Below are 17500 nucleotides of genomic sequence, written 5' to 3'. Positions count from 1 at the left end.
GGTTAAATATATGTATATGTTAGCTTTTATTTCTAACACATTTATATAAAGTTTCTGTTTAAATATATATTCATTTTACTGCTTTTCCTATTTACTAAATAAGGAAACCTGGTTTTAGTCATTATCTGAATGTATGTAATATCTTTATATTTATATGTTTTAAAAGTCATAAGATATATAATTATTATAAAGACTTTCTTCTTGTTGTTATTATTATTATTATTATTATTATTATTATTATTATTATTATTATTATTATTATTATTATTATTAATGCTCTAGGCATGATGCCGAAACGAGGGCTGGATGTTTGCTCCTGTGAAGTTTTCAGGTTTTACAGACTGGTGACCACAAAGAGCCTCATTGAGCCACTGTCCATGATTGTCCCACGCAGGGTAACACACACACACACACACACACACATATACACACATACATACACATACACACGCTCACACACACATACACATATATACACATACATACACACACAAACTCACACACACACACACTCACACACACATATACACATATATGCAGACATACATACACACACACATACACAGAGCAAAATATATCAACAAATGGAAGGGTCACTGTGGCTCTGTATGTTTTTGTGGGAAATAGTGACCTCTATTGAGCAGACATCAGCATTTCATGTACCACGGTATTGTTATAAAAGCCTCTGAATGGGAGTTAACAATTATTATTATATTATTATACAATTATTATTATTAAAATTATTATTATTATTATTTGTTACAGAGTGAAGCCTATCAAGAGGATATTTATCCGATGACAGCTGGGGTTAAACCAGCCATGTTAGCAGAGGAGTGGCTAAGTGGCATGGACAAAGGTCTGAGCACACACTACACACACACACACACACACACACACACACACACACACACACACACACACACACACACAGAACTACCAATACATTTTTCGCTACCCTAAGAGACTGATAAAAGTCACTATAAAGACCAGCATGGTGCAATTTTGGGGATGATGTTTAAGGACATAATCAACACACTACAAACCAGCAGTTGGATAAAACCTGTGTGATTTTCAGTGATGCCACAGAACTGCAGTTCTCAAAGTGATGCTGTGGAACTGCTATGACATATAGCATAAAGTAACGTCAGCCTTCGTTCTAACCAAAATTCTCCCAGATTTTATCCTTTAGTGTTGTTATGAATTCAAGAAAATTAAATACGCTATCAGTAAATATAAAACTTAATATTTAAATAGTCTCAAAAAGTTTCATTGTTCCCTAAAGAACAACATTCTAGACGTTTCCACATGTGTATTAATTGGCGTCTCTATCTTCAGAGTGAAATCTCAGAATGTGTAAAAAACCTCTCTGCACCCCTGTGCACAGGTCCTGTGCTGGTGTCCCTGAAGCCAGGCCTGGTCCCTAAAACAGAGCTGTTTGAGAACGAAGAACCGGTAAAAACTCCCAGTGTTCAATTAAACACCCGACGGACTCAGAGTCGACCTGGTGTTCAGCAGCTCAACTTCACTGAACCCCAGAGGAACATGGATGAGGAAAGAAGTGAAGTGAAGCAAGAGGATCGAAAAGAACAGAACTTCTCTGAGACTATTGCTAACGGACAGACAGCTATCACACTCTGCTCACCACCTAAAACTGAAAATGAGGTATTACACACATACACACTCTTTAATCACACACTCTTTATAATCACACACACTCTACAATCACACAATTATTAATCACACTCTATAATCTCACACACTCCATAATCACACACTCCATAATCACACACTCTATAATAACACACACTCTATAATAACACACACTCTATAATAACACACACACACTATAATAACACACACTCTATAGTCACACACTGTATAATAACACACATTCTATAATAACACACACTCTATAATAACACACACTCTATAATAATACACATGCTATAATAACACACTCTATAATAACACACACTCTATAATAACACACACTCTATAATCACACACACTCTATAATCACACACACACTCTATAATCACACACACTCTATAATAACACACACTCTATAATCACACACACTCTATAATAATACACACTCTAATAACGCACACTCTATAATAACACACTCTATAATAACACACTCTATAATAACACACACTGTATAATAACACACACACTATAATAACACACACTCTATAGTCACACACTGTATAATAACACACATTCTATAATAACACACACTCTATAATAATACACACGCTATAATAATACACACTCTAATAACACACACTCTATAATAACACACACTCTATAATCACACACACTCTATAATAACACACACTCTATAATAACACACACTCTATAATCACACACACTCTATAATAATACACACTCTAATAACGCACACTCTATAATAACACACTCTATAATAACACACTCTATAATAACACACACTGTATAATAACACACACACTATAATAACACACACTCTATAGTCACACACTGTATAATAACACACATTCTATAATAACACACACTCTATAATAATACACACGCTATAATAATACACACTCTAATAACACACACTCTATAATAACACACACACTATAATAACACACACTCTATAATAACACACACACTATAATAACACACACTCTATAGTCACACACTCTATAATAATACACACTCTATAATAACACACACTCTAATAACACACACTCTATAGTCACACACTGTATAATAACACACACTCTATAATAACACACACTGTATAATAACACACTCTATAATCACACACTCTATAATCACACACTCTATAATAACACACACTCTAATAACGCACACTCTATAATAACACACACTCTATAATAACACACACTCTATAATCACACACACTCTATAATCACACACACTCTATAATAACACACACTCTATAATCACACACACTCTATAATAATACACACTCTAATAACGCACACTCTATAATAACACACTCTATAATAACACACTCTATAATAACACACACTGTATAATAACACACACACTATAATAACACACACTCTATAGTCACACACTGTATAATAACACACATTCTATAATAACACACACTCTATAATAATACACACGCTATAATAATACACACTCTATAATAACACACACTCTATAATAACACACACTTTATAATAACACACACTCTATAGTCACACACTCTATAATAACGCACACACTATAATAACACACACTCTATAATAACACACTCTATAATCACACACTCTATAATAACACACACTCTATAGTCACACACTCTATAGTCACACACTCTATAATAACACACACTCTATAATCACACTCTATAATCACACACTATAATAACACACACTCTATAATAACACACACACTCTATAATAACACACTATATAATAACACACACATTCTATAATAACACACACTCTATAATAACACACACACTCTATAATAACACACACTCTATAATAACACACACTCTATAATAACACACACACTCTATAATAACACACACTTTATAATAACACACACTCTATAATAACACACACTATAATAACACACACTCTATAGTCACACACTCTATAATAACACACACTCTATAATAACACACACTCTATAATAACACATACACTCTATAATAACACACACTTTATAATAACACACACTCTATAATAACACATACTCTATAATAACACACACTCTATAGTCACACACTCTATAATAACACACACTCTATAATCACACACACTCTATAATAATACACACTCTAATAACGCACACTCTATAATAACACACTCTATAATAACACACTCTATAATAACACACACTGTATAATAACACACACACTATAATAACACACACTCTATAGTCACACACTGTATAATAACACACATTCTATAATAACACACACTCTATAATAATACACACGCTATAATAATACACACTCTAATAACACACACTCTATAATAACACACACACTATAATAACACACACTCTATAGTCACACACTCTATAATAATACACACTCTATAATAACACACACTCTAATAACGCACACTCTATAATAACACACACTCTATAATAACACACACTCTATAGTCACACACTCTATAATAACACCCACTCTATAATAACACACACTGTATAATAACACACTCTATAATCACACACTCTATAATCACACACTCTATAATAACACACACTCTAATAACGCACACTCTATAATAGCACACACTCTATAATCACACACACTCTATAATAACACACTCTATAATAACACACACTCTCTAATAACACACACACTCTATAATAACACACACTCTATAATAACACACACTCTATAATAACACACACACTATAATAACACACACACTTTATAATAACACACACTCTATAATAACACACACTCTATAATAACACACACTATAATAACACACACTCTATAGTCACACACTATAATAACACACACTCTATAATAACACACACACTCTATAATAACACACACTTTATAATAACACACACTCTATAATAACACATACTCTATAATACCACACACTATAATAACACACACTCTATAGTCACACACTCTATAATAACACACACTCTATAATCACACACACTCTATAATAATACACACTCTAATAACGCACACTCTATAATAACACACTCTATAATAACACACTCTATAATAATACACACTGTATAATAACACACACACTATAATAACACACACTCTATAGTCACACTGTATAATAACACACATTCTATAATAACACACACTCTATAATAATACACACGCTATAATAATACACACTCTAATAACACACACTCTATAATAACACACACACTATAATAACACACACTCTATAGTCACACACTCTATAATAATACACACTCTATAATAACACACACTCTAATAACGCACACTCTATAATAACACACACTCTATAATAACACACACTCTATAGTCACACACTGTATAATAACACACACTCTATAATAACACACACTGTATAATAACACACTCTATAATCACACACTCTATAATCACACACTCTATAATAACACACACTCTAATAACGCACACTCTATAATAGCACACACTCTATAATCACACACACTCTATAATAACACACTCTATAATAACACACACTCTCTAATAACACACACACTCTATAATAACACACACTCTATAATAACACACACACTATAATAACACACACACTCTATAATAACACACACTCTATAATAACACACACTCTATAATAACACACACACTATAATAACACACACTTTATAATAACACACACTCTATAATAACACACACTCTATAATAACACACACTATAATAACACACACTCTATAGTCACACACTATAATAACACACACTCTATAATAACACACACTCTATAATAACACACACACTCTATAATAACACACACTTTATAATAACACATACTCTATAATACCACACACTATAATAACACACACTCTATAGTCACACACTCTATAATAACACACACTCTATAATCACACACACTCTATAATAATACACACTCTAATAACGCACACTCTATAATAACACACTCTATAATAACACACTCTATAATAATACACACTGTATAATAACACACACACTATAATAACACACACTCTATAGTCACACTGTATAATAACACACATTCTATAATAACACACACTCTATAATAATACACACGCTATAATAATACACACTCTAATAACACACACTCTATAATAACACACACACTATAATAACACACACTCTATAGTCACACACTCTATAATAATACACACTCTATAATAACACACACTCTAATAACGCACACTCTATAATAACACACACTCTATAATAACACACACTCTATAGTCACACACTGTATAATAACACACACTCTATAATAACACACACTGTATAATCACACACTCTATAATCACACACTCTATAATCACACACTCTATAATAACACACACTCTAATAACGCACACTCTATAATAGCACACACTCTATAATCACACACACTCTATAATAACACACTCTATAATAACACACACTCTCTAATAACACACACACTATAATAACACACACTCTGTAGTCACACACTGTATAATAACACACACTCTATAATAACACACACTCTATAATAACACACTCTATAATAACACACACTCTATAATCACACACTCTATAATAACACACACTCTATAGTCACACACTCTATAATAACACACACTCTATAATCACACTCTATAATCACACACTATAATAACACACACTCTATAGTCACACACTATAATAACACACACACTCTATAATAACACACACACTCTATAATAACACACACACTCTATAATAACACACACTCTATAATAACACACACTCTATAATAACACACACTATAATAACACACACTTTATAATAACACACACTCTATAATAACGCACACACTATAATAACACACACTATAATAACACACACTTTATAATAACACACACTCTATAGTCACACACTCTATAATAACACACACTCTATAATCACACACACTCTATAATAATACACACTATAATAACGCACACTCTATAATAACACACTCTATAATAACACACTCTATAATAACACACACTGTATAATAACACACACACTATAATAACACACACTCTATAGTCACACACTGTATAATAACACACATTCTATAATAACACACACGCTATAATAATACACACTCTAATAACACACACTCTATAATAACACACACACTATAATAACACACACTCTATAGTCACACACTCTATAATAATACACACTCTATAATAACACACACTCTAATAACGCACACTCTATAATAACACACACTCTATAGTCACACACTCTATAATAACACACACTCTATAATAACACACACTGTATAATAACACACTCTATAATCACACACTCTATAATCACACACTCTATAATAACACACACTCTAATAACGCACACTCTATAATAGCACACACTCTATAATCACACACACTCTATAATAACACACTCTATAATAACACACACTCTCTAATAACACACACACTCTATAATAACACACACTCTATAATAACACACACACTATAATAACACACACACTCTATAATAACACACACTCTATAATAACACACACTCTATAATAACACACACACTATAATAACACACACTTTATAATAACACACACTCTATAATAACACACACTCTATAATAACACACACTATAATAACACACACTCTATAGTCACACACTATAATAACACACACTCTATAATAACACACACTCTATAATAACACACACACTCTATAATAACACACACTTTATAATAACACATACTCTATAATACCACACACTATAATAACACACACTCTATAGTCACACACTCTATAATAACACACACTCTATAATCACACACACTCTATAATAATACACACTCTAATAACGCACACTCTATAATAACACACTCTATAATAATACACACTGTATAATAACACACACACTATAATAACACACACTCTATAGTCACACTGTATAATAACACACATTCTATAATAACACACACTCTATAATAATACACACGCTATAATAATACACACTCTAATAACACACACTCTATAATAACACACACACTATAATAACACACACTCTATAGTCACACACTCTATAATAATACACACTCTATAATAACACACACTCTAATAACGCACACTCTATAATAACACACACTCTATAATAACACACACTCTATAGTCACACACTGTATAATAACACACACTCTATAATAACACACACTGTATAATAACACACTCTATAATAACACACTCTATAATCACACACTCTATAATAACACACACTCTAATAACGCACACTCTATAATAGCACACACTCTATAATCACACACTCTATAATAACACACTCTATAATAACACACACTCTCTAATAACACACACACTATAATAACACACACTCTGTAGTCACACACTGTATAATAACACACACTCTATAATAACACACACTCTATAATAACACACTCTATAATAACACACTCTATAATAACACACACTCTATAATCACACACTCTATAATAACACACACTCTATAGTCACACACTCTATAATAACACACACTCTATAATCACACTCTATAATCACACACTATAATAACACACACTCTATAGTCACACACTATAATAACACACACACTCTATAATAACACACACACTCTATAATAACACACACACTCTATAATAACACACACTCTATAATAACACACACTCTATAATAACACACACTATAATAACACACACTTTATAATAACACACACTCTATAATAACGCACACACTATAATAACACACACTATAATAACACACACTTTATAATAACACACACTCTATAATCACACACTCTATAATAACACACACTCTATAGTCACACACTCTATAGTCACACACTCTATAATAACACACACTCTATAATCACACTCTATAATCACACACTATAATAACACACACTCTATAATAACACACACACTCTATAATAACACACTATATAATAACACACACATTCTATAATAACACACACACTCTATAATAACACACACACTCTATAATAACACACACACTCTATAATAACACACACTTTATAATAACACACTCTATAATAACACATACTCTATAATAACACACACTATAATAACACACACTCTATAGTCACACACTCTATAATAACACACACTATAACACACTCTAGTCACACACTCTATAATAACGCACACTCTATAATAACACACACTCTATAATAACACACACTCTATAATAACACACTCTATAATAACGCACACTCTATAATAACACACACTCTATAATAACACACACTAATAACACACACTTTATAATAACGCACACACTATAATAACACACACTTTATAATAACACACACTCTATAATAACACACACACTCTATAATAACACACACACTCTATAGTCACACACTCTATAATAACACACACTCTATAATAACACACACTCTATAATAACACACACACTCTATAATAACACACACTCTATAATAACACACACTCTATAATAACACACACTCTATAATAACACACACTCTATAATAACACACACTCTATAATAACACACACACGCTATAGTCATACACTCTATAATAACGCACACTCTATAATAACACACACTCTATAATAACACACACACTATAATAACACACACTCTATAATAACACACACATTCTATAATAACACACTCTATAATAACACACACTCTATAATAACACACACTCTATAATAACACACACACTCTATAGTCACACACTCTATAATAATACACACACTCTATAATAACACACACACTCTAATAATAACACACACTCTATAATAACACACACTCTATAATAACACACACACTCTATAGTCACACACTCTATAGTCACACACTCTATAATAACACACACTCTATAATAACACACACTCTATAGTCACACACTCTATAATAACACACACTCTATAGTCACACACTCTATAATAACACACTCTATAATAACACACACTCTATAGTCACACACTCTATAATAACACACACTCTATAATAACACACACTCTATAGTCACACACTCTATAATAACACACACTCTATAATAACACACACTATAATAACACACACTCTAATAACACACACTCTATAATAACACACACTCTAATAACACACACTCTATAATAACACACACTCTATAATAACACACACTCTATAATAACACACACTCTATAATAACACACACTCTATAATCTTATTAACACTGTAATGACACATTCAGTATAATCACACACTAAAATTCACATTTTTAAAGTTTTTGATGTTTTATAGCTATATTTTGTTAGATGTTTAATGTGTGTGTGTGTGTCTGTGTGTGTCTGTGTGTCTGTGTGTGTGTGTGTGTGTCTGTGTGTGTCTGTGTGTGTAGCTCTTGCAGGTGTATTATAAGCAACAGGAGGAGATCCGTCGGCTCCATGAGCTTCTCGGTCAGAGAGATGTACAGATAAAGCAGCTTGAGCTTGAGATAAAAAATGTCAGGAACTCACTCTGAGGAGACGCACACACACACACACACACACACACACACACACACACACACACACACACACACACCTCAAGCTGCCTAAACCTGCTTTAATCCCAAAACACTGCGTCACTTTTTACAGCTGTGTGCTTAAATGTGGCTTTTTAATCTTTATGTAGTTTTGTTTTTTACAGCTATGCAATGTGATTTTTAATCTTTTTTATGTTGGGGGGAAAAGAGGTGATGTGCCTGTTATAGACACCACACTGAGACAAAGTGTGTGTGTTTATGAATCCGCAGGTAAGACATGATGATGATTGTGTAACACGCTGAATGTGTTGGTGAGTTAAACTGCTGTATGATAAATTTACGGGTATCTCAGAGTGACACACTTTGCTTTTCTCTTATTTATTGTTCTTTTATGTTGCTCTTGATGTTTGAACTGTTTTTTAAAAGACACTGACAAAAAAAAGAACAAAAGATCATTGTGTTGGATTTGTAGCTAAAGATCAGAAAGCAGGGTTTGGGAGTGTCTTCGGTGCACTGAGTCGTTTGCTTTAATTGTTGTTGCTTTAATTCGACACGGTTTAGAAAAAAAACACAATATATTTAAAATATATTAAGCCATGATCAAGACTTATGTACAGCACTGATCCTGCAATATTATTAATAGAATTATTAGTTTTTAGACAAACTCGCTCTGATAGTTATATTACACTGGATTTATAAATAAACCACTGGATTTTATTCTGTATTCTGTTCCTAAAATGTTGATTTTTCCCTCAAATTTTTTTAACTATAGAATTTCTCATTTTATTTTGATTATCTCCATTTTTTACTTTTAACTGAATATCAATAAGAGTTGAATCTACATTTATGACTTGTGTGGGAAGACAAAGTAAACTGTGAGATGGTCGAGAGAGCATTACTTTACACTCTCTCTCTCTCGTTCTCTCTCTCTCTCTCTCTCTCTCTGTGTGTGTGTGTTAATGAGTCATTTGTTTGATCTCCACACTCGTCTAAGAGCTTTATAATAAGAACATGTCACTCTCACGCTCGCTCATCTTCTACTGTTTATCCGAACTACCTCGGGTCACGGGGAGCCTGTGCCTATCTCAGGCGTCATCGGGCATCAAGGAAGGATACACCCTGGACGGAGTGCCAACCCATCACAGGGCACACACACACACTCTAACATGTCACTCTGTACTGTGAAAACTCAACCCTGAAACATTAGCATATGAATCTTTATCATTAACACGTGCCGTTCTGATCGTGGTGCAGTAGGGTTTCTCCTCAGTCTGCCTAAAAAGAGTCTATGGGCAGTGGTGGCGCAACTGGTTAAGGCTCTGGGTTGTTGATCAGAGGATCTGCCACTGCTGGGCCCTTGAGCAAGGCCCTCAACCCTCCCTGCTCCAGGGGCGGCCCTCAATCCTCCCTCGCTGTATCATATCTACCCCTGCATGCTCAACGTCCTCAGTTGGGGTATCTGAAGAAAAGAATTCCACTGTTCTGTAATGTTTTAGGGGGGAAAAACCATCGTGGCCTAATGGTTAGAGAGTTTGACTCCTAACCCTAAGGTTGTGGGTTCGAGTCTCGGGCTGGCAATAGCATGACTGAGGTGCCCTTGAGCAAGGCACCGAACCCCCCAACTGCTCCCCGGGCGCCGCAGCATAAATGGCTGCCCACTGCTCCGAGTGTGTGTTCATGGTGTGTGTGTGTTCACCGCTTCACTTAGAGTGATGCAGCAGTGCTTTAATCCTTTATTCTGTCCAGTTCTCTCACCACATCTGTACACTCTGCTCATCACCACCATCCCATAATAACACACATTCTATATACACTCATCTGGTATATCGCTGACTTCTAGCTGCACTGCATTCGGAGTCCAGTGGTTTCTCTAATTTTTATATAACACCAGAAACCAGTCACTGAACACATGACGGATATTTCAGTATGAACGTGTTTCAGGGTGGAGTTTAACACACCTGCACAGTTTTACAAGTTCACACACAGCAAGAGGTCATCAATTAACACTCAAATATTAACGTGCTGTTGAATTCTACACCGAGGCCTCTGTAGTTGTATGAAATGTAGTTTATAAAACTTTACCAGGGTTTGATTTATCCTTTACTTCTTCATCTCTGTACTCGTGACATCATCATCATCATCTTAGCTGATCACTTAAACTCAGACTGATGAGAATGAACACAGGGTCAGTCCAACACTGTAGGTGTTTATTCAGCTCCGGGGATGTTGTGCTCCTGAGTGAAGCATTAAACCTGATGATGTGGTTTTATTTATCAGTGAATTCAGCTGCAGACTTACATCATTGTAACACTGAACAAAAGTCATAGGTTTAAAGGAAGGCTTTAAAACTGTGTGTTTGTGTGTGTGTGAGAGAGAGAGAGAGAGAGAGAGAGAGAGAGAACAGGACTCTATCATTGCCTTTCCTCACAAGTGGCTTTTTAAACCGTCCTATGATTTATTGTGAACTTGTAAAGTTGTTGATTTAAATGTACACAATCATGCACACTGTACTCCACACACACACACACACACACTGCCATAGTGTCTCAGCTCAATTACAGTGTGTTTGAGAACCACTCGTGCCTCTGCCTCGTTTGTTGTTGATGTTTCTGCTCTAACGGCTAATGACTCTTTAATGACTGATAGAAGCTGCTGAGGTTTTACTGCTCAGGAAAAGTTTTTGGTCTTCAGAAGCATCAATAGTTTTTGTTTTGTGATTCAGGAAGTGTTTAATACGCAGGGAGTGAATCACAAAACTAAATACAGGAAGGAGCAGCTGATAAAACATCGCAGACCTGTAGACAAGCACTGAATACAGTGTACAAGTGTGTGTGTGTGTGTGTGTGTGTGTCAGGTTCTCAGAGGAGAAGATTCAGAACTTTTACCTGCAGTAATAAACACTATCCAAACCTGCAGTGAAATAAAAAGGTGATCAGTTCCATACTGTATGGTGGTGTGTAAGGGACAAATAAATCTTTAATGTCCACATGTGAGAAAATCCTGGACTTAGTCTGGTATTGTGTGTAAAGGGTTCTCTCGTCTGTATATTAAACACTTCCTGAGTCACCAAACAAAACGCTGATGCTTTCAAAACACACACACACACACACACACACACACACACGGCTGATGGAAAGAACTGAAGTCACAGAGGATGTAGAGACGCTGCTGAGAGACCGAAAGCTGCTACAGCTGACCTGACAAAAACCTCCCAATAACATTAAATGTAACTGCAAATGGATAAAAATATATATATATATATATATATATATATATATATAATTATTAATTGTTGAACTGTGGTGTAAGGGGAATAAAACACACCCAAGACTTTACTATAACACTGCTTTAATCAGCGTTAGAGTCAGTAATAGACTCGTGTTAATTGTAGAAATATATTTTAAACTCAGATGTGGTGGGCGGAGTCTGATGTGGTGGGCGGGGTCAGTGCTGCCAGGTGGAGGTGATGGTGCATATCTGATTAAATCAAAAGAACGGCAAAGCACAAAAAGTCATTTTATTTACAAAGTTTGTATTCTTCGTCTTACAGAAAGTAAAAATTTAGCAGTGACACTGAGGGGTGTGACGAGCTGCCACGCTAAAAATGATGGCTCGCTCATCACCCGGTTGCTATAGCGATAATCTTATTGAGAAAGTGAACCGAGAAAGAGACAAAAAATAAAAATAAGGGGAAAAACAAATGAGGAAAAAAAAACACTTCTCCAAAAAATATTAAAAGCACAGACCCAAATCTAGATCCCAAAAGTCCTCACACACACACACACACACACACACACACACACACACGAGGGGGAAGGGGTGGGGCTTGGGAACATGGGCAGGGTTGAGTTTTGAACATGTGGAATGATGAGTAGCCTGACCAATGGGCTCTCTCTCAGATCCACATGCCCCGCCCATGTAGTACAGTCTCATCCCCATTAGGGTGGAAATACAGAGGGGGAAATAGAGGGGCGGGGCTACTGAGGTAAGCGTGTTAAAAAAAGGAGGGTGGGGTTTGGGAGGAGGAGAGGAAGCTGATTGGCTGGTTGGATTTTATTCATCATCATCGTCGTCGTCGTCATCGTCATCTTCATCTTCATCGTCCGCTTCTCTCTTCCTTTTCTCTCCCTTTGTGACGACTTCTTCTGTCAGGAGAGAGATTAGGATCAGAGACGACCACAACTTAAACATTACAGGCATTTAATAAATTACACACTGCTGCAAATCAACACTCTCACACACCTTCATCTTCATCTTCATCATCTTCATCATCCACCTCTCCGTCCTGTCCAAAATCTTCCTCCTGAAATCACAGAGCATGCTAGCTTTCACAAAGGCGCGCACACATTAACATACACACACAACACGCGCACGCACGCACACACACACTATCCCACGCGCGCACACACACTATCCCACGCGCGCGCGCACACACACACTATCCCACGCGCGCGCGCGCACACACACTATCCCACGCGCGCACGCACACACACTATTCCACGCGCGCACGCACACTATCCCACGCGCGCGCGCGCACACACACTATTCCACACGCGCGCGCACACACACTATCCCACGCGAGCGCGCGCACACACACTATCCCACACGCGCACACGCTCTATCCCGCGCGAGCGCGCGCACACACTCTATCCCGCGCGAGCGCGCGCACACACACTATCCCACGCGCGCACACACTATCCCACGCGCGCACACACTATCCCACGCGCGCACACACTATCCCACGCGCGCACACACACTATCCCACGCGCGCGCGCACACACACACTATCCCACGCGCGCGCGCACACACACACTATCCCACGCGCGCGCGCACACACACACTATCCCACGCGCGCGCGCACACACACATTAACCCACGCGCGCGCGCACACACACACATTAACCCGCGCGCGCGCGCTCACACACATTAACCCACGCGCGCGCGCACACACACACTATCCCACGCGCGCGCGCACACACACATTAACCCACATGCGCGCGCACACACACATTAACCCACGTGCGCGCGCACACACACATTAACCCAAGCGCGCACACACACACTGACCCACGCGCGCGCACACAATAACCCACGCTCGCACACACACACTAACGCACGTACACACTAATGCATGCTAATGCACGCACACTAACACGCAAACACACCTCATCTTCTCCACTGACTTCGTCTTCCTCTCCTTCTACCTCATCTTCATCTTCATCCTCCTCATCCAAGTCTTCCTCCTCACCGTCCTCCTCCTCCTCCCCCTCTGAAGAACACATGTCAGATCAGTGACAACACAAAGACACGGTGCTGAAAGCCTGAGCTGAAACTCACCCTCGTCTTCATCATCGTCGACACCGTCCACTTCTCCATCCGAGTCGGAAGCTTCGTGGTCCTCTGCGTCGTATCCGTCCAGGTAAGTGAGCTGAGGCAGCAGTTTGAACATGCTCTCTCGATAGCCGTTCAGATTCGTCACTTCACAGTTGAACAGATCGAGACTCTTCAAGTGGTCCAGTTTTTTCTAGACAGCACAGGAAGTGTTAGCATTAGCCATTAGTCAGGATAATCATTATCACTGTGGTAGTGCTAACCTGCCTCAACTAGCACTGTAGTAAACAGGCAGGTTACAGAGGTAGCGTTTATAACGTTTGTAGTAAATGTACATAAGACACAAACCAGAGGCTCCAGCGTGCTAATGTCTTTCAGTTTGTTTCCGCTCAGGTCTAGATGCGTCAGGCTCGGGAGTTTCTCCGCTAAAACCTCAAGACCGCCGGAGATTCTGTTATCGCTGAGTTCCAACTGCAATAAATAAAATTTAGGACAGTTTTTAAAATGTAACCATCAGTTAAATATTACAGAAGGTGCAACGTGGAAACAAAATATCTGCCGGACCTTTCTGAGCTTGGCGAGTTTGGGCAGGTTGAACAGAGAGATTAATCCGACGTTTATCAAACTGAGATATTCCAGATTGACAAATTCTGCTGTGAGACCTTCGATCTTCCCCTCATTCGATCTGCAGTTCTCCAGAACAAGTTCCTGCACCTGAAATAAACAAAACCCAAACCATATGTCATTTCTGACACACATCCTACAACATCCAGATTTTATTCAATATGATTATCGTGCACGTTATTTTGATTTGACGTAACTGTTATAGTAAGGACAGATTTCAGAATGGCAGAAAGGAAATTACACTAAATACTGAAGTGTGCTGTATACAGTTCACACAACGCTAAACTGCTAGCTACAAGCTTCCATTACTTGTTAGCTACAAGAGCCTTGTAGCTCCTGTACAATTCTTAAGAAACAACCTTCACACTTCACAGCTGCTCAATGTAAAAGGACACCGATCGCTCCGAGAGGTTCTGATTGGTTTGGAGGCAGTAGAGTCTGTCACACTTCCTGTTTCTACAAAATCCACATCCAAAATAAATAAATAAATAAATAAATAAATATATTTATAATATTTTATATATTTAATATTTAATTTAATATTAATTTATAATATTTAATATATTTAATATTAAAGATATATAATATATAAACATGTAAAAAATATATATATATATATATATATATATATATATATATATATATATATATATTTATATTTATATATTTATTTATTACATGTTTATATATCTTTAATATTAAATATATTAAATATTCAAACAATCCATGGTCATCTGATTAAATAAGTATATTAATACACAAATAATTTACATGTAAAAATAAAAGAGTAAACAGGTTCCAAGAATTTGTGTCTACACAAGAAACATAGAAATGATATTAGAGCTGGGCAATAAAACGATAACGATACGTATCGCGATAGACACGTGATCGATATCAATAAAAAATGTGTTCGAAAAAACGTTCGATATTTGTCTTGTTGTGAACAAGGTTGTGAAGCAAGTTTGGTTGCATTAACAAAAGGCACTCACTCTCACACTTAATCATTTCTTACATTTTCTTTCATTTTGCACCTTAAATGTTAAGAGATAATAGTTAAGTGTTCATTGTGACTTTAGACTCATGTTTACATTATAATTATGTGAGTTTTCCTGCTTGTTGACATTTCTGTCTTAATAACTGAGGGGATTCTGATCAGAGGAAGGTTTAGTTTAAAATAAAAAGGTTTAAATGTAATATATTTTTCTCCTGCTCCTTATTTTAAACGGGTCATAAAAAATATCAATATAATTATCGATATCGACTGATATGTAACACTGATATCGTGATACGGTTTTCAGCCGTATCGCCCAGCCCTAGATGATATGTTAAAAGCCTATTGTTATGAAGAATGGGCTCAGTACTGACATTAATACTACAGCCTGA

General features: G+C 36.3%; 2 protein-coding genes across 3 annotated transcripts in view; one reads left to right on the top strand and one right to left on the bottom strand.

Annotated features, from left to right (window-relative positions):
- coro2aa (coronin 2Aa) overlaps window positions 1–12738 on the top strand; it is a 30842-nt gene extending 18104 nt beyond the window's left edge. The window contains exons 9-12 of the mRNA XM_060873271.1: window positions 283–395; window positions 766–856; window positions 1385–1662; window positions 10037–12738. Of these exons, the coding sequence (XP_060729254.1) occupies window positions 283–395; window positions 766–856; window positions 1385–1662; window positions 10037–10159 (605 nt within the window). The 3' untranslated portion in view covers window positions 10160–12738. The remainder of the gene's footprint in view (window positions 1–282; window positions 396–765; window positions 857–1384; window positions 1663–10036) is intronic.
- Window positions 12739–13665: 927 nt separating this feature from the next.
- anp32b (acidic (leucine-rich) nuclear phosphoprotein 32 family, member B) overlaps window positions 13666–17500 on the bottom strand; it is a 28974-nt gene continuing 25139 nt past the window's right edge. Inside the window, exons 2-7 of one of the 2 annotated variants that reach the window (XM_060873273.1) lie at window positions 16058–16207; window positions 15842–15964; window positions 15500–15686; window positions 15328–15431; window positions 14405–14465; window positions 13666–14304 (exon numbers count right to left, since the gene is read on the bottom strand). In XM_060873273.1, coding sequence (XP_060729256.1) covers window positions 14216–14304; window positions 14405–14465; window positions 15328–15431; window positions 15500–15686; window positions 15842–15964; window positions 16058–16207 — 714 coding nt within the window. In that variant the 3' untranslated portion in view covers window positions 13666–14215. Of the gene's footprint in view, window positions 14308–14404; window positions 14466–15327; window positions 15432–15499; window positions 15687–15841; window positions 15965–16057; window positions 16208–17500 lie in introns of both variants that reach the window. The other variant, XM_060873272.1, reaches the window with a different exon arrangement.

Source organism: Tachysurus vachellii, chromosome 6, assembly GCF_030014155.1.
Source record: "Tachysurus vachellii isolate PV-2020 chromosome 6, HZAU_Pvac_v1, whole genome shotgun sequence".
Classification (NCBI taxonomy): Eukaryota; Metazoa; Chordata; class Actinopteri; order Siluriformes; family Bagridae; genus Tachysurus; species Tachysurus vachellii.
The sequence above is the reverse complement of the archived record's forward strand: the minus strand, read 5'-3'. Positions and strand labels throughout refer to the sequence as shown.